Raw genomic sequence first — 19,103 nt, forward strand, 5'->3', positions numbered from 1 at the left:
TCCCCAAATCACACCTTCGTCTTGTGACCTTTTCTGCACACACGTTCAACAGGGTGAATTAATTTGACCTCGCAAAAAAAGAAACCGCATCTTCTTCACTTTTGGCAAGATCCCAAATTGTCATCATCTTCTAGCGCGAGGATAAAACGTGGTTTAACTAGTTGTTTTTTTTTAATTTCTTACTCGCATTAATTTTAATTATATTAAAATTATATTAAATTTGATCAAATAATTAAGAAATTAATGGCACCCGTTGATCCACGACTACCGGGTTCTCTGCACAGTGCCGTCCTTAATTTTAAATTAATATCAAACAGTAAAGGCAGCTTGTGAACAGCACCCACTGCCAACTCTTGGGACACGCTTGTCTAAACGAATAGTGTGACTTATCGTGCATCCACAGCCTCAAAGAATGGAACACGTGTTTGCGGTAACGAGGTGCAAACCACGAATTCTTGAGTTCACAGTTCAGGAACGTTAATACATTAGCCACACTAAGCCAAGTACGTCATGAAACCTGGTGAATACTCTGTTGTACACAGAAGGTACATACATACGTAAATTTACGTATCACCGGTAAAACGTAAAGGTCTGATTAGATTCGCTAGGCCCGGCATGGCCAATCGTGTTAAAGCGTGCGACTCGTAATCTGAGGGTCGCGGGTTCGAATCCCTGTCGCGCCAAACATGCTCGCCCTTTCAGCCGTAGAGGCGTTACAAAGTTACAGTCAATCCCACTATTCGATGGTAAATGAGCAGCCCAAGAGTTGGCGCTGAGTGGTGGTGACTAGCTGCCTTCCCTCTAGTCTTACACTGCTAAATTAGGGATGGCTAGCACAGATAGCCCTCGAGTAGCTTTGTTCGAAATTCAAAAACAAACAAACATAACCAAGATTTACTATTTTGCAATGTTTAGGTTGTTTCTGTACAAATAGCATGGTATTCATTTTGTTCCCATGTTATTGAATGCCCCAGCTATGTCTGTTAACTATAAGACGTACCATGTTTTATATACCTCTTATATCCCGCCTCAGACAAACCGCAATCTGAGCAATTTTGTTTGAGAACTTAAGAACATTTAGCCCATTAAGTCCAACCTACTTTTACTTTGTGATTCTTTGTAGACTTTTATCATCGTTTTAAACTGTAGTTAAGAACTTCAAACGGAAATCTCTATGACACGTGCATGTTCCCAGACAGAATTGTGAACTATGCTCCAGTCACACGTGAAGGAAAGTTAATTCATTATCTTCCTTTGGAGGCTTTTTCTTAGCGATGGATTCTTTCAGCTGTTATTTTATCGCTGGATTTCTATAGAAACGTTTTGACGCTGGATTATTATAAATGCTCTTTTTGTCGCTCAAATCTTATACATAAGTTTTCGTCGTGGGTTTCTCCTAGATACTTCATAACGAGCCCCCCGCTAGTACAGCGGTAAGTCTACGTATTGACAACGCTAAAATCAGGGGTTCGATTCCTCTCGGTGGGCTCAGCAGATAGTGCGATGTGGCTTTGCTATAAGAAAACACACTTTATAACGACGGATTTTTGTAGATACTTTTGTATTACTCTATTATTATACATATATATTCCTGTATTCTTATAGAAACTGTTTTAGTGCTAGATATGTGTACATTCATGCCTGTTTCTCTTGTCACGCATAGTATTATAGTATCACGCAAGCGCGAGACTAAAATTTTGATTACGAACATAAAAAGTAAAATTATTTGTGCACTTTCATTGGATATGAGTTGTTTGCTAACAGCGGTCTATTAGCAAACTGTTACGTTACCTTTAAACCGATGTCCTACTTCACGTAGCAGGGTATAACAGGTTATTAGGGTTTCATTACGTTACTTTTGAACCGATGTCCTACTTCACGTAGCAGGGTCTAACAGGTTATTAGGGTTTCATTACGTTACTTTTGAACCGATGTCCTACTTCACGTAGCAGGGTCTAACAGGTTATTAGGGTTTCATTACGTTACTTTTGAACCGATGTCCTACTTCACGTAGCAGGGTCAAACAGGTTATTAGGGTTTCATTACGTTACCTTTGAACCGATGTCCTACTTCACGTAGCAGGGTCTAACAGGTTATTAGGGTTTCATTACGTTACCTTTAAACCGATGTCCTACTTCACGTAGCAGGGTCTAACAGGTTATTAGGGTTTCATTATGTTACCTTTAAACCGATGTCCTACTTCACGTAGCAGGGTCTAACAGGTTATTAGGGTTTCATTACGTTACTTTTGAACCGATGTCCTACTTCACGTAGCAGGGTCTAACAGGTTATTAGGGTTTCATTATGTTACCTTTAAACCGATGTCCTACTTCACGTAGCAGGGTCTAACAGGTTATTAGGGTTTCATTACGTTACCTTTAAACCGATGTCCTACTTCACGTAGCAGGGTCAAACAGGTTATTAGGGTTTCATTACGTTACCTTTAAACCGATGTCCTACTTCACGTAGCAAGGTCAAACAGGTTATTAGGGTTTCATTACGTTACCTTTAAACCGATGTCCTACTTCACGTAGCAGGGTCAAACAGGTTATTAGGGTTTCATTACGTTACTTTTGAACCGATGTCCTACTTCACGTAGCAGGGTCTAACAGGTTATTAGGGTTTCATTACGTTACCTTTAAACCGATGTCCTACTTCACGTAGCAGGGTCAAACAAGTTATTAGGGTTTCATTACGTTACTTTTGAACCGATGTCCTACTTCACGTAGCAGGGTCAAACAGGTTATTAGGGTTTCATTACGTTGCCTTTAAACCGATGTCCTACTTCACGTAGCAGGGTCAAACAGGTTATTAGGGTTTCATTACGTTGCCTTTGAACCGATGTCCTACTTCACGTAGCAGGGTCTAACAGGTTATTAGGGTTTCATTACGTTACCTTTGAACCGATGTCCTACTTCACGTAGCAGGGTCAAACAGGTTATTAGGGTTTCAAGTCAGATTTTACTTTTCTTTTATTTAAAATATATTTTATAAGATTTATCCAAACTTTGGGCTTAGGAGTTTCTATTCCAGTTAGTTTATGTAACGTTATACATTATGCACGTGTTTTCATGTTGACCTTCATTGAATAACGTTGAGTTCTGTCTAACTATCTGTATTAAATAGAATTCAAAATTATAAGAATATTTTATGAACAGTTGATAAACGACAACGATGGGAGAGTTGTGAACTCGATTTGTTATTCATATTTCAGCTAGTTTCATACAAGGTGATGAAGCGAGAGATATCTAAAGGACTTTTTAATGTGAAGAGCATAATGATAGAAACGTACATCACGGAAGTACAACACTTGGCTTGTAAAAATGTCAGTTAGAACACTTGGCTTGTAACAATGTCATTTAGAACACTTGGCTTGTAACAGTGTCAATTAGAACACTTGGCTTGTAACAGTATCAATTAGAACACTTGGCTTGTAACAGTGTCAATTAGAACACTTGGCTTGTAACAGTATCAATTAGAACACTTGGCTTGTAACAGTGCCAATTACAACACTTAGCTTATAACAATGTCAGTTAGAACACTTGGCTTGTAACAGTGTCAGTTAGAACACTTGGCTTGTAACAGTGTAAATTAGAACACTTGGCTTGTAACAATGTCAGTTAGAACACTTGGCTTGTAACAGTGTAAATTAGAACACTTGGCTTGTAGCAATGTCAGTTAGAACACTTGGCTTGTAACAGTGTCAGTTAGAACACTTGGCTTGTAACAGTGTCAATTACAACACTTGGCTTGTACCAATGTCAGTTAGAACACTTGGCTTGTAACAGTGTTAGTTAGAACACCTGGCTTGTAACAGTGCTAATTACAACACTTGGCTTATAACAATGTCAGTTAGAACACTTGGCTTGTAACAATGTTAGAATACTTTGTAACAATGTCAGTTAGAACACTTGGCTTGTAACAATATTAAAATACTTTGTAACAATGTCAGTTAGAACACTTGATTTGTAACAGTGAAATATCACTCTCTGTATCATGTTGTATATTTAATGTTATCAACACAACGTTTTACTTTCCACCTTACGGCAGGTATTAGAAGTCATGGATTCACACGTATACTGAGCATTAACGTTGTAAAAGACATGATTGACTGAAGTTTTCCCAAGTTCTTACGGTGGGTGTAAAACTATAATAATGCAGTAAAATTTCAGATATATTAAACCAATAGATAAGCATACAACAGGAAATATCCACCAGGTAAGGTAATGTAGACTTGAAAGGTAATTTTTAACAAGAAACCCACATGGGGTTTGCAGTAAAACGTCTTTACCATTGTCAACAAGTCGAATAATAACACAACGTCGACTAGAAAATGAAACCTTCAATACAAACAGTGGACTCGAAGTTAAAGTCAATGTTGTTCTTTATTTTAGGATTTTCTCGCAAAGCTACATAAGGGCTATCTGCGCTAGCCGTCCCTAATTAAGTAGTGTAAGACTAGATGGAAGGCAGCTTGTCATCACCACCTATCGCCAATTCTTGGGCTACTCTTTTACCAACGAACAGTGGGATTCACCGTTACTTTAAAGCCCCATGGCTGAAAAAGCGAGCATGTTTGGTCTCACCGGGATTCGAACTCGCGATCTTGAGATTACGAGCCGACCGCCCTAACCACCTAGCCATGCCGGTCCGTGAAGTAGAAGGAAGGCAGCTAGTCAACAACACTCGCTGTAAACGTAAGAGCTATTTTAATGTCATCGCACAGTGAGGTTTGATTGTCACTCTTATAACGCCCACATGGCTCCAAAGTGCGGATAGCGTCTTCTACAGCAACATGAAATGAACTATGAATTCTCGGAGTTACAGTTTAGGCATGCTAACCTTTAGACACGCCAAAGTTAAACACATTGATCAAGGACTCTTTTACGTTTATAGCACTTTAGACACGTCCGTCTGGTCGAGATTAAAGGGAAAAACTCTTCTAAAGCTTTCATAGAATAGGTCAGCAAAGCTACGTATTCACAATTTGACCTACATATGTTCAGATTTCAACCTGCATAAAATAATTGCAAGAGTGGGTGGACATCATACAATGGCCACCAACCATCGTAATGACTCAGACTATATGTTGAAATAAATGTTTAAATGTTGCCCGCCATAAAATTTATGATCGAAGAAACACTTTCATTGTTGCCTTCTATAAAGATATAGCCCAAGAAAAGTTTTTCATTGTTGCCCACCATAAGGCTTATAATCCCAAAAATAATTTTCATTGTTGTTCACCATAAAGTGTATAATTCCAAAAATAATTTTTATTGTTGTCCACCATAATTCGTATAATCCCCAAATTAATTTTCATTGTTGTACACTATAAAACGTATAATCTCCAAATTAATTTCATTGTTGTCTACTATAAAACGTATAATCCCCAAATTAATTTTCATTGTTGTTCACCATAATTCGTATAATCCCCAAGTTAATTTTCATGGTTGTACATTATAAAACGTATAATCCCCAAATTAATTTCATTGTTGTCCACTATAAAACGTATAATCCCCAAGTTAATTTTCATTGTTGTCCACCATAATTCGTATAATCCCCAAGTTAATTTTCATTGTTGTCCACCATAATTCGTATAATCCCCAAGTTAATTTTCATTGTTGTCCACCATAATTCGTATAATCCCCAAATTAATTTTCATTGTTGTACACTATAAAACGTATAATCTCTAAATTAATTTCATTGTTGTCCACTATGAAACGTATAATCCCCAAATTAATTTTCATTGTTGTCCACCATAATTCGTATAATCTCCAAGTTAATTTTCATTGTTGTACATTATAAAACGTATAATCCCCAAATTAATTTCATTGTTGTCCACTATAAAACGTATAATCCCCAAGTTAACTTTCATTGTTGTCCACCATAATTCGTATAATCCCCAAGTTAATTTTCATTGTTGTCCACCATAATTCGTATAATCCCCAAGTTAATTTTCATTGTTGTCCACCATAATTCGTATAATACCCAAGTTAATTTTCATTGTTGTCCACCATAATTCGTATAATCCCCAAGTTAATTTTCATTGTTGTCCACCATAATTCGTATAATCCCCAAGTTAATTTTCATTGTTGTCCACCATAATTCGTATAATCTCCAAGTTAATTTTCATTGTTGTACATTATAAAACGTATAATCCCCAAATTAATTTCATTGTTGTCCACTATAAAACGTATAATCCCCAAGTTAATTTTCATTGTTGTCCACCATAATTCGTATAATCCCAAGTTAATTTTCATTGTTGTCCACCATAATTCGTATAATCCCCAAGTTAATTTTCATTGTTGTCCACCATAATTCGTATAATCCCCAAGTTAATTTTCATTGTTGTCCACCATAATTCGTATAATCCCAAGTTAATTTTCATTGTTGTCCACCATAATTCGTATAATCCCCAAGTTAATTTTCATTGTTGTCCACTATAAAACGTTTTACCTTCACACCACTACCAAAAGTTGTCCACACATCAGTAACACATGCATATTTTCCTGCTACATCAACAGCAACAGATAATTTAAATATTTAATATGCCTAGGTATCTTTATTAATTGCACAATGGTTAATGTAATGTGAGAAAAACAGTCACAATAACATTTTAAGGTGACGTAAGCAAAACTATTGGTTTAATTTTGTGTAACACCAAATGAAGTACATTATTAAACATTAATGTAAATAAAGTTACTATATTTCCAGAACGTATATTTATATTTTCAATAACATACAAGTTTAATAACCCTCTAGAAACTTGTAGATTATCGAATGTTCCTGACGTAGCTTTAATAGCGAAGCACAAGAGCTAATAATAATAATACATTATGAAACTATAAGTTGTTATTTTGTTTAGATTAACATCAATGTATGTCCATTTCCATAATGGCACGTGATATGTGGTGACATGAAATATACACGTGACTTAACGAACTGCAGTCTCCGACTGCTGTATAGAATTAAATTATTGCTAGCTAGATGAAGTAACGTATTTATTGTTTTAAATAGTACCATGTTACCTTTCCTATTACATCTCCAAGCTATAGAACTATTATATACATGTTTTTTTTTTCTTATTAATTTACACGGCCTGGTCAGGTGGTTAAGGCACTCAACTCATAATCTGAGGGTCGTGGGTTCGAATCCTCATCGCACCAAATATGCTGTCTCTTTCAGTCGTGGGGACGTTATAATGTGACAATCAATCCCACTATACTTTGGCGGTGTGTGGTGATGACTAGCTGCCTTCCTTCTAGTCTTACACTGTTTAATTAGGGACGGCTAGCTCAGATAGCCTTCATATAGCTTTGCGCGAAATTCAAAACCAAACAAATAAATCTTTCTACTTAGTAAAGGCTATTGTAACCTGATATTGTTACAGTTTGGTAAGAAGAGTTAAAACAATAAACAATAATTTAGGCCTATAATTCTTTGGAAATAATGGCTGTTTCTAATAGTAACTACTTAATGTGTTAAATATGTACATTGTGTATCCATCCAAAAAAGATTGAGTGAAAAAGATGAACCACAATTCTGCTTTAGTTCAATTTTTTGTTTTTGAATTAAGCACAAAGCTTCACAATGGTCTATCTGTGCTCTGCCCCCACGAGTATCAAAACCCGATTTTTAGCGTTTAATTCCGCAAACATACAGCTGAGCCAATTGGGGGCACTTTAGTTCAACCAGTTGGGGATAGCCCACAAAAACAATCAATAATTGTTTGCTTGCTTTAGAACAAAGCCAAATCGGGCTATCGAACCTCTTCTGTTAGCGTTGTGAATTCGAAGACTTACCGCTGTCTCAACGGGGGGGATCAACTAGTCAGCCGTGTTTACGACGAACGTTATATGTCACAAAACTAATATCACGTACAAAGTAACTTAAAAACAAGAATAATAATTCCGTTTTAACGAGAGCGTTGTAACACTCTTGACTGGCATTATAGAACATTGTTATTAACTACATGTCTATGAGAAACATGAATACGTAGTAGGCCTGATGTTCGTGATAAAATTCTTTAACTTGAAATCCGTAATAGAAGAAAGCAGCAACATTACAAATTAATATGATTTTTCTGACAAATATACTGAATATTTATTTCCAGGCTTCATTAGATATAATATATTTAAAGGGCTAGATAATACGTTATTTTCATCACGGACTGTTGTTATTAACGGTCAGGCGTGGCCAGGTGTTTAAGGCACGGGACTTGTAATCTGAGGGTCGTGGGTTTGAATCCCCGTCACACCAAACATGCTTTCCCTTTCAGCCGTGAGGCCGTTATAAAGTGACAGTCAATTCCACTATTCTTTGGTAAAAGAGTAGCCCAAGAGTTGGCGGTGGGTGGTGATGACTAGCTGCCTTCCCTCTAGTCTTACACTGCTAAATTAGGGACGGCTATCGTAGATAGGCCTCGTGTAGCAGAGCGAAATTCAAAAAAACAAACAAGCTATCGTTTTAAAGTCAAGCACAAAAAACAGTATGGGCTATCGGTACTCTGCCCACCACGGGTATAGAAACGTGGATTCTAACGTTGTACGTCTGAAGACATATCGCTGTACCGCTGGAGGGCAAATAAATATAACCATTGCTAATAATACGAATAATGCTACCAGAGTGTGCTACAAAATAAAATAAAAAACGTTTTAAGGTTGTATGCTTCAATTATGTCAAATTAATTTGACAGACAAGAATGGAATATAACAATAAGGGTATTTATGAAAACTTTTTTGATTTTTCAAGATTTTAGCAAAAAATCCTGAACGATGAAAAAGGGACACATTGAATAAATAAGTAGCAAAGAAAGAAAGATTTTTTTATTGATAAAAACACGTGGACTTTGATAAATTATGTCACAGAAATGTTGCTACAAAACTAGTTCCCCAAATTAAATAAATAAAAGTCATCAAATGTGTACTTATACTACATATGTAAAACATAGAGAAAGCACTATATAGAGGAGCGAACAACGTTTCGACCTTCTTCGGTCATCGTCAGGTTCACAAAGAAAGAAAGAGGTAACTGACCGATAACTGACCACATGTTTGAAGGCAGTTGTGTAATTGAGTGTAAGAATGTAGAGGGCGTGCTTAGATGTTTGATTATATTTATTTATCTAGGTATAAAGATGTTCCTTTGTATTGGTTTATTTTGGGCTTGAGTTGTTGTATAAGTAAGACTTCTTTAATTTTGCGTTTGTTTATGTTTGTTTCTTTATTTAGTATTTGAGTGTTTTCTATGGTTATGTTGTGTTTATTTGACTTGCAGTGTTCAAAAACGTGTGAAGGTGAATCTGGTTTCCATTTTTCTACTTGTTTCTCTAATGTAGAAGTCGTGGCAGTTATCACATTGTATTTTATAAATAATGTTGGTGTGGTGTTTGTCAGTGTAGTTTTTACATAGTATAGACCTCAGTTTTGTGCCTGGTTTTTGAATAAATTTGGAATTAACTGGAATGTCATATTTTGTTACTAGTTTTTGCCAAATGTTGGTTATTTATCTGCTGATGTCAGGAATATATGGTATGCAGCAGTATACGGTTTCGTGATTTTTTGATTCGTGAGATATATTTACATTTGTTGGTTGATTTTGCTTTATGTCTAGGTGTGTGCGTATAATGTTTTCTACAGTTTGTAGAGGAAACTTATTAATGTTGATGAAGTATTGTTTTATTTTGTCTAATTCGTCGTTAATTTTATCTGGTGAACATAGTTTTCTGGCTGTGTTTATTTGGTTTCTTGGTATGTTGAGTTTTTGTTTTATTTCATGTGCTGAATCCCAAGGAATGTATAATCCAGTATGGGCGATTTTTTGGTGGATTCCTGTTTTAAATTGTGTATCGGTTCTTGTAATTTTGAGGTTAAGAAATGATATTTGATTGCTTTCTTCCTGTTCACATGTGAAGTTAATGTTGGGATGTATAGAGTTAATGTGATTGAAAAAATTAAGTGTGTGTTCTGTAGATGTGAATCCCGCAACCGTGTCATCTACATATCTGTACCAGTATAGTGGTGGATGTAATGCTGTATTAATTGCTTGTGTTTCAACTTGTGTCATAAAAATATTGGCTAGAACTGGTGATACTGGATTGCCCATGCTTAGGTCATTTGTTTGCATATAGACATTCCCAGCAACCAATTAGCAACCTTTATAGAATTCACCACGATGAAGACAAACTTCGTGTTCAACAACCACAACTATATACAAAGTAATGAGGTGACAGCTTCTAGTGAGGTGACAATGTCTGGTAAGTTTAGAACTTCTGGTGAGGTAAAAACTTCTGGTTAGGTTACAGCTTTTAGTGAGGTGGCAACGTCTGGTGAGGTGAGAACTTCTGGTGAGGTAACAACTTCTAGTTAGGTTGCAACTTCTAGTGAGGTAATATCTTTTGGTTAGGTTATAGCTTCTGGTGAGGTAACATCTTCTGGTTAGGTTACAATTTCTAATAAAGTAACACCTTCTGGTTAGGTTACAGCTTCCAGTGAGGTAACACCTTCTGGTTAGGTTACAGCTTCTAGTGAGGAAGATCGTGAGAATGTGTGGAAACTTTAAGTGTGTTTAATGTCAGAAACATATTATAATGAAATTTACACAAACAAAATTGAGTCATACTGTTGAGTCATAGAATTATAACAAGAGATAGATGTAGTCACATGTTTATTTTATCGCAGTTCTACACAACAGTCTGTTAGTGCTATGTCCGTGCAATTCACACGCTGGATTTTTAGCTTTGTAAGTATGTCCGTAGACTTACCGTTGACCTACCTGGTGACATAACTAAAGGATACAACAGTTTTCACATAACAAACAATTACTTTCAACGAAGTTAATGTTGGTTAGAGTCTGAGTTAATCAATGCTTTATACTCTTTATGCGTCTTTAATAGGTTTGTATCTGATAGTGAAAAGTAGTTTCTTGTAACCGTACAAACGTAGTTCCGATGACCTGACAAACTTTCTTATAAAAACAAACACAGATTTGTGGTTGAAATACAAAGTCAATAAGAGAAACGAGTTGTTTTCGAACATTTATAATGCATAAGGATATCAACACTCATATAGAGAAAAGTTTGTTTTATCTTGAATGTTATCAGTGTTTAGATGTACCTCTACTTCCGGAACTGTAGCGTATCAGATGTACCTCTACTTCCGGAACTGTAGTGTATCAGGTGTACCGTTACTTTTAAAACTGTAGTGTATCAGGTGTACCGTTACTTTTAGAACTGTAGTGTTTCAGTTGTACCGTTACTTTTAGAACTGTAGTGTATCAGATATACCGTTACTTTTAGAACTGTAGTGTATCAGGTGTACCGTTACTTTTAGAACTGTAGTGTATCAGGTGTACCGTTACTTTTAGAACTGTAGTGTATCAGATGTACCGTTACTTCTAGAACTGTAGTGTATCAGATGCACCTCTACTTCCGGAAGTGCAGTGTATGAGATTACCTCTACTTCCGGAACTGTAGTGCGTCAGATGTACGTGTACTTTTGAAAGTGTCATTCATCACATAAACCTCCACTTCCGAAATGTAATATATGATATAAATATATATATATAGCTTAATTCTCAAACTGCATTTTATAATAAAATCGACCAAGGTCACGCTTCTATTTTTTTTTTTTTTTTACAAATGCACTTTGAGAACTTCTTTCCGTGGACAGGTGTGATGCTAAGAAAAGGCCATGCACCACTTCGTGTATTAGTCATACAGAGCTCATTGTTTCTTATTGAAAGAGTTTCTTTCATAACTCTGATGCAGCAAATCAATAGAGAAAATGTTGACAGTAACCTTGGAAACTGCATTGATTACAATGAACCTCCTTGAGGCTAACAGAGTGTCCGTGTTTCTGTAAGTTTATATTATTGAACTTAAATGACACCTTATGCACTCATTTGCTAACCATCCGCGTCAAGGATCCTTATATAGCTTTGTTTGTTTTGAATTTCGCGCAAAACTACTCGAAGGCTATCTGCGCTAGCCGTCCCTAATTTAGGGAAGGCAGCTAGTCATCACCACCCACTACCAACTCTTGGGCTACTCTTTTACCAACGAATAGTGAGATTGACCGTAACATTATAAAGCCCCCATGGCTGAAAGGGCGAATATGTTCGGTGCGAGGGGGATTCGAACCCGCGACCCTCAGGTTACGAGTCGAGTGCCTTAACCACCTGGTCAGGCCTGGCCACTGTAGTATAGTACTTCAAAATTAAGGAATACTAGTCCAGACAACCTTTGTGTAAATCTTCACGGAGTTCAACACAAACGTTTTATTACCACATCCTTCATCAGTTTCTGAAGAAAATAAATCAGCTATTGAATGCTGTTATCAAGTTATGAGGCTTATTGTAATATAGGTCTTTATTGTGTCTACTAATATGAAATCATTAATAATAAAATATGCGAATTTAAGCAAAAAACAAGAGGGAATTCTCAACAGCCGCAGCACTTGAAATTCTTTTAGGCAGAACTAGAATATATTAATGTACGAGATATTTTTATTTATTTGCTATATTTTTGTGCGCCAGCATTACTAGGCAAAGGACGCGCGTAAACCCTATTCGATTTTATTACTCTACTATTTCACTCTCAAATTGAAATTACTTTAGGCATGATTAGAATAAATTAATTTACAAGACCTTGGACACGGTCAAATACATCAATCGAAAAAGTTTGCCCTCCTGTGTCCAAAACTGTAACTGAATTTCGAACCGGTCAAAAGGTGATGAAGCTATGGACTAAAACTGTGAATTTAAAAGTAAAATAATAAACAACAAAAAGACTGAGAGCCGTTATGCCGCGACTAAAAATCAATAAATTTGGACATCACTCCAAACTTCGTCATCACAAAACTTTAGGTTCATTTTTGGATTGGGTCCAAGTATATAAAATTCATTGCATTTAATATATCTTTTTTTTTCTAGTCCATATCGTTACTGCAAAATTAATTGCATCTTCTCTACAAAACTTGACCTCCAGCGACTGAGCAGTAAGTAAGTCTGTGAGCTTATGCCGTTAAAAATCGGCCTTCGAATTCGGTAGTAGGCACAGTACCGACAGCCCATTGTGTGGCTTTATGCTAATAAGGAACAAACCAACTAAAATTACCGTTCCATGGAATTTGTAACTCACAAATTCCACGAGCTGGAGTAACCAATGTTGTCTGTTCTTGTGCTTGGTCATCAACTTTATTCCTCTTGGGTATGATAAGACTAGTGAGCCGAAATGCTGATTCAAAGGCTCAAGGTTCGAGCCACGAACGTGGCTATTAGTTATGGGCGTGTTATAAAGTGACATTAATCCTATTTTTCAATTCTGGGTGAAGGATGGAACCCTCGCGTTGGTGGATGCTGTTGATTACATGGTTTCCTTCCAATTGATACAAGAGTTCGAAATTAAGGGCAACTATATACTGAACCCTTATCTGGTTATTTAGCCGATGTGCGCATGAGCTTTTTAATCATGCTTAAATTACAATCACTCTTATGTTTTCCACTTAATAGTGTTGCTGCTATAGAGTATTGTAAACAAAATGTTGCGTTTATTTATATTCAATATTTATTAATCATTTTCGAACTTTCTCAACTGGCTCGAACCTGTGATACAATTAGAGACTGTTCTTCCAGAACTAAAAGTTACGTTTAAACGTTTGATATTCGTAAAGATATTTGACAAATATTTATCAATTTTTTTCCGTAACGCGACAGAAAAGACGTATAAGAAAGTACTGTTTAACAATTCCGCAGTATTTGTGGTCGATAGTACAGAACTTAAAAGAATTGCTTTTATAGGATAAAAGTTTGAAATAAAAACTTAACTGCATTCAAGGTTAATAAAAAGGCTGTTTCTTATTGTTTTGGATGTTGAATGTAAATGTAGAATTATTATTATTATTATTCGTTACTTTTTAAGAAAAATTTTCCAAGTACATGATGGCTTTGGAACGACTTTCGCATCCATTTTGATGAACATACACTAGAGTTTCTCTGTTACAACTAGTGACAAAAATCTTAGATTACTCCACTGCATATGAAAGGTGGACTACAGTATCACATTTAGGCAACGAAGAGAAGCTAAACTCCTTCAGATTACCGTGATTCCGGTTTCTTCAGTTATCGGTTTCGTAAAAGAGGTAATTTATTCTGAGTTTTAAGAGTTCGTGGACGTTTGACAAAGATCCATAGTAACTTTAAATCCATGTTTGTTTCTAGTTAAAAAAACAAACCAAGAGATATTGCACAGTTTCAGTACAATGTCTTTTTGGGTCAGTAGGTCCTCTTTCGTGGCCATAACGAATTAGGGCGTTGCACCTGATTTGCTTGTAACGTGATTCTGGAGCCGGTTGTGATTTATTTCCTTTTTTTAATGTTACTTTTGTCACAGTTTAACGATCTTTACTCTTCTTTAAAGCTCCCTCTAGATTTCTCTTTGGCAGTATGATACAACAAGGTAAGACATTTGATGTGAATCCAATATATAGATGCCAAACATGTTGGCCATGATGTCATACAGCCAACACCTGCATTAGAATGTGAAACCCGTTCACATTACATGCGATTAACCGTAAATGCGAAATCAGTTTCGTTTCCATGTATTTTCTCTTTACAAATAATTTAAATAATATGTAAGTATTATGCCCATTATAAGAAAATGAATTTCTCAAAGGGGAAACTACAAGAACGTGTAATTACCACCATGATAATTATATGTGTATTTAATCTTTTAGACTTTCGAAGTACATCTAACCCTTCGCCATTGGTGGAAAGACAGCAGATTAGAGTTTAACAGATCCCTCGGAGAAGACGTAGTTGGTCAGTTATCACTGAGGAACTCAATATGGACACCAACCCTCTTCTTTCATAACGAGAAAGAAAGCGAATTAGTCCAAACCACCAAGGACAATGTTTATGTTAAAGTGGGCAGCAACGGTGAGGTGTATATGGCTGTAAGGTAGGTTCCACAATCCAGTATAAATGGTTATTTAGATTTGACAGTTCTTTATGTCATTTACTCTCAATTCTAAAGATAAATGTAAAACTTTCATTTCTTACTTGGCTATTTTGGACCTTTTGGACCATTTCACTAATTTTATCTTATATTCTATTAGCGGCTCAGAGAATGGCTCTTAGTTTCTTTGTCTTTGTTTTTAATCAAGAGCAGACTCTTTGCTCATAGCTCTGTAATTTCTTGACCGATGTGATATCTAATTAAAGTTTTGGACTCAGGAGGTCAAACCCTTTTTATTAGATGTATTTGACCACACCTAAGGTCTCATAGATTAATTTACTCTAATCCTCTGTAAAAGAATTTCAATTTGAGGGTAGGCTGGTAGAGGTCCTGATGAGTAATAAATTGAATCGGGCTTACTCGCGCTCTCTGCTTGGTATTGCTGACGCACAGAAATAAAGGTTTCATAGATTAATTTGCTTTAACCCTGTCTAAAGAAAGTGCCGCGGCTATTGAGAACTCCCTCTTGTTTCAATAGAAGTGAGAAACGATTGCAATAGTTTATTAACTTTGAAAGAGGTTGACATCGAACGGACATTTAATATTGAAAAGAAACTGTTCGTGCAACTTTATCAGATTTTTAATGAGTCCTTCACCCTTACTTGCTTGTTTGTTTGTTTTTGAATATCGCGCAAAGCTACACGAGGGCTATCTGCGCTAGCCGTTCCTAATTTTGCAGTGCAAGACTAGAGGGAAGGCAGCTAGTCATCACCACCCACCGCCAACTCTTGGGCTGCTCTTTATCAACGAATAGTGGGGTTGACCGTCACTATATAACGCCCACCACGGCTGAAAGGGCGAGCATGTTTGGCGCGACCGGGATGCGAACCCGCGACCCTCAGATTACGAGTCGCACGCCTTTACACGCTTGGCCATGCCGGGCCCGCATCTACCGAAGAATAGTAGTAGTAAATCTGTAATATTCTGAATTAAAGACCTAATATTGTTTTACAACTGGAGTTAAGGAAGGTTTAATAAAATGGGCAAACTGTTTAATTTATCCAGGTTTTGTTTTATAAACAGTTTTAGTCTAAACCTATTTAGTTCAACACAAATATATTTCAAGATGTCATCTTATTATAACATGCTCAAAGTTTCTTATCACACCGAGATGATTCACTTGTTGTGTTACATAACATTATAATAGTTAATTTATTTTAAGGAACCCAGCCATTAGGCGGATTTCTTTCTTTGTTTGCTTTTTTAATTTCGCTCAAAGCTACCCAAGAACTATCTGTATTAACAATTTAGCAGTGTAAGACTAGTGGGAGGCAACTAACCCCTCACTACCCACTACCAGCTTTTGAGCTACACTTTTACTAACGAATAATGCGATCGATCGTCACAAAATAACACCCCACGGCTTAAAAAGAAAAGCATGTTTGATGTTTCAGGAACTCGAACCCGCAACCTTCAGATAGCAAGTCGAGTGTCGTAACCATCTGACCTTACTAGCCCTATCTTTACGTAGAAAGGCTCGAGCCCATATGTTATTGTCTTTTTTTTTTACTCTCATATAGATTAATAGATTTGTCTAGATGCTGGTGCTCAACCTGTCGAGCCTACATGTCATTTTGTAACTAGCTACGCCCCCTTCATTTTATTGGTTGAAAAACCAGAAATTGTATTTTTTCCTGTGTCATTTCACCAAAACTGCAACCTCTTTCCTATGTGTTTCTGAACGAGAGATCTAGTTATTACGTAGCGTAGATTCTTAATAAATGAAGAAAAATACAGTGTACATTAAAAGACATGTGAAGTATATTCAATGAGAATTTTTATCTGGCTTAATACACTGTTCCAGGAACAGGCATCAGTAATTCTTAGAATCCTCAAGTGATATCCTTGGTCGGAAACTTAAGTGTTAATAAAATTTCACGTTGATTACAAGTTATTTCTCCTGGTGTACAATAACTGAAAAACGCACAGAGAAGTAGAAAACAAAATCCAAAAAATAACATGTGAACGAACTGATGTACACATTTTACGTCATTGTATTAAAACTTTATATGAATATTTCTTTGTTGGTAAATTAACATATTGCGTTTTATGTCGTTTGGTTTGGTTTTTAGCGCCAAACTACACAATCCATTATCTGCGCTTGTCTTTATCACAGGAAATCGAACCAAGAATTTTGGTGTTATATAACATTACAAACGTGCATTTTAGGCACGAAAAATCTATATTTAGGCTCGCAATCCAAGTTCGAAAGACTAAAGTAATTAGCTAATAACAGGATGTCTGTTGGTTTAGAAACACACACACACACATTGTATCTCATATTGAATTCATTATAGCTGCAGTTTTATGAAAATGTGAATGGTAACCAATTTCAATGACATGCCCTTTCACCGTTTTTACTTACATGAACAGCGCTCAATTTTTCTTTGTTCGTTCATGGAAGCAGAAACATATTTCGTTCCATATCGCATTTATGCATAATTCCAATTTCGAAAAGTCACGTGTTTTCTATCGCTATTACCACAACTATTACATTTAAAGTACACGAAACAAAAATACACCTGAATGTGGCCTATGTTTTAAGGTATGTAATTAGCATGTATTTATTTAAATAGAATACATCATCTCTTTTATGTTTAGGCCTGATTGTGAGGATTAACGAACTAGGCCTTTTCCAACGATAAACACGATAAACTGACATAGAAGTTTTCTATGGTAAAACAAATTTTTTAAAAATAAATTATATAATAATATTTTAAAATAATTCGTTTCAGAAAGCGTGAACGAAGTGTGGTATGTATTAAGAATGAAGATCTTAAATTATACTTAGGCCCAGCATGGCAAGGTGGTCACGGTGCTTGACTTGTAATCTGAGGGTCGCGGGTTGAAATCCCAGTAGCACCAAACATGCTCGCTCTTTCACTCGTGAGGGCGTTATAATGTAACGGTCAATCCCACTATTCGTTGGCAAAAGAGTAACCCAAGAGATGGCGGTGGCTGGTGATGACTAGTTGCCTTCCTTCTAGTCTTACACTGCTAAATTAAGTACGGCTAGTGCAGATAGCCCTCATGGAGCTTTGCGTGAAATTCAAAACAAACAAAGTTTGCCAAATTATATTTAATTGGACAGATGGCAATTTTTTTTAAGTTGTGGATGGGGGACGTTTAGGTAATTGCTGTTACATCGGATGGAGAGATATGTCATTAGTGTATTTCAATAAACCAGCAAAATGGTTTCAAAAGCTAGATTTAGTTGAGGAATGCGTTTTATTTCAAACTGAAGAAAGAATCGCCAGTAATAATGGATTTGGTAAATTGCTTGTTACTGATAATTCACCTACTGTATGTTTTTAATATTATCTTTAATGACCACTATTTTCTGAAAGAAATCCTTCTCGAGTGTAGGAACAGTCGACTGGTTATTTAAAGTTAAGTACAAAGCTACACTAGAGCTATCTGTGTTCTGCCCATTAAGGAATCAAATGAGGAGTTTTTCCTTTTGTAAGTCTGACAACAAACCACTGGACCATAAGAGGCCAGTTGATGAGAAGCAAAATATATCAGACTGTCATTACTTACTGTCTAATCACTGAACAAAACGTTTTAATAGTCCTCGCAACACCACCTCCCGGTTTAAATGTCTCACCTATCCACCCTCAGAAATATAAGATTTGGTTTGTTTTGAATTTCGCGCAAAGCTACACGAGGGCTATCTGCACTAGCTGTCCCTAATTTACCATTGCAATATCAGAGGGAAGGCAGCTAGTCATCACCACCAACCTCCAACTCTTGAGCTACTCTTTTATCAACAAATAGTGGGATTGACCGTTTGTTACAACACCCTTACGGCTGAAAGGGCGAGCATGTTTGGTGTGATGGAGATTCCAACCCGAGACCCTCAGATTACGAGTCGAATGTCTTAACCACCTGGCCATGCCCAGCTTCAGAAACATAAAAATTGTGACTAATGGAGAGGAGTCGTTATTTTAAAATCAGGTTTGAGCTTCATGTTGTAACATTTTCGGAAATCGTCTCTATATAAGGTAGTATTGTATATTCAGGAATTGACAGGCATATTTTCAACTCAAACTAACACCATCAAGAAATTGGAAGTTGACGCAAATATTGC

General features: G+C 36.4%; 1 protein-coding gene across 1 annotated transcript in view; it reads left to right on the forward strand.

Moving 5' to 3' along the window:
• Nucleotides 1-19,103, forward strand: part of LOC143239285 (glutamate-gated chloride channel-like) — an 80,889-nt gene that overhangs the window by 47,694 nt on the left and 14,092 nt on the right. Inside the window, exon 3 of the mRNA XM_076480211.1 lies at nt 14,733-14,956. Within this exon, the coding sequence (XP_076336326.1) occupies nt 14,733-14,956 (224 nt within the window). The remainder of the gene's footprint in view (nt 1-14,732; nt 14,957-19,103) is intronic.

The sequence above is a fragment of the Tachypleus tridentatus genome, chromosome 13 (assembly GCF_004210375.1).
Source record: "Tachypleus tridentatus isolate NWPU-2018 chromosome 13, ASM421037v1, whole genome shotgun sequence".
Classification (NCBI taxonomy): domain Eukaryota; kingdom Metazoa; phylum Arthropoda; class Merostomata; order Xiphosura; family Limulidae; genus Tachypleus; species Tachypleus tridentatus.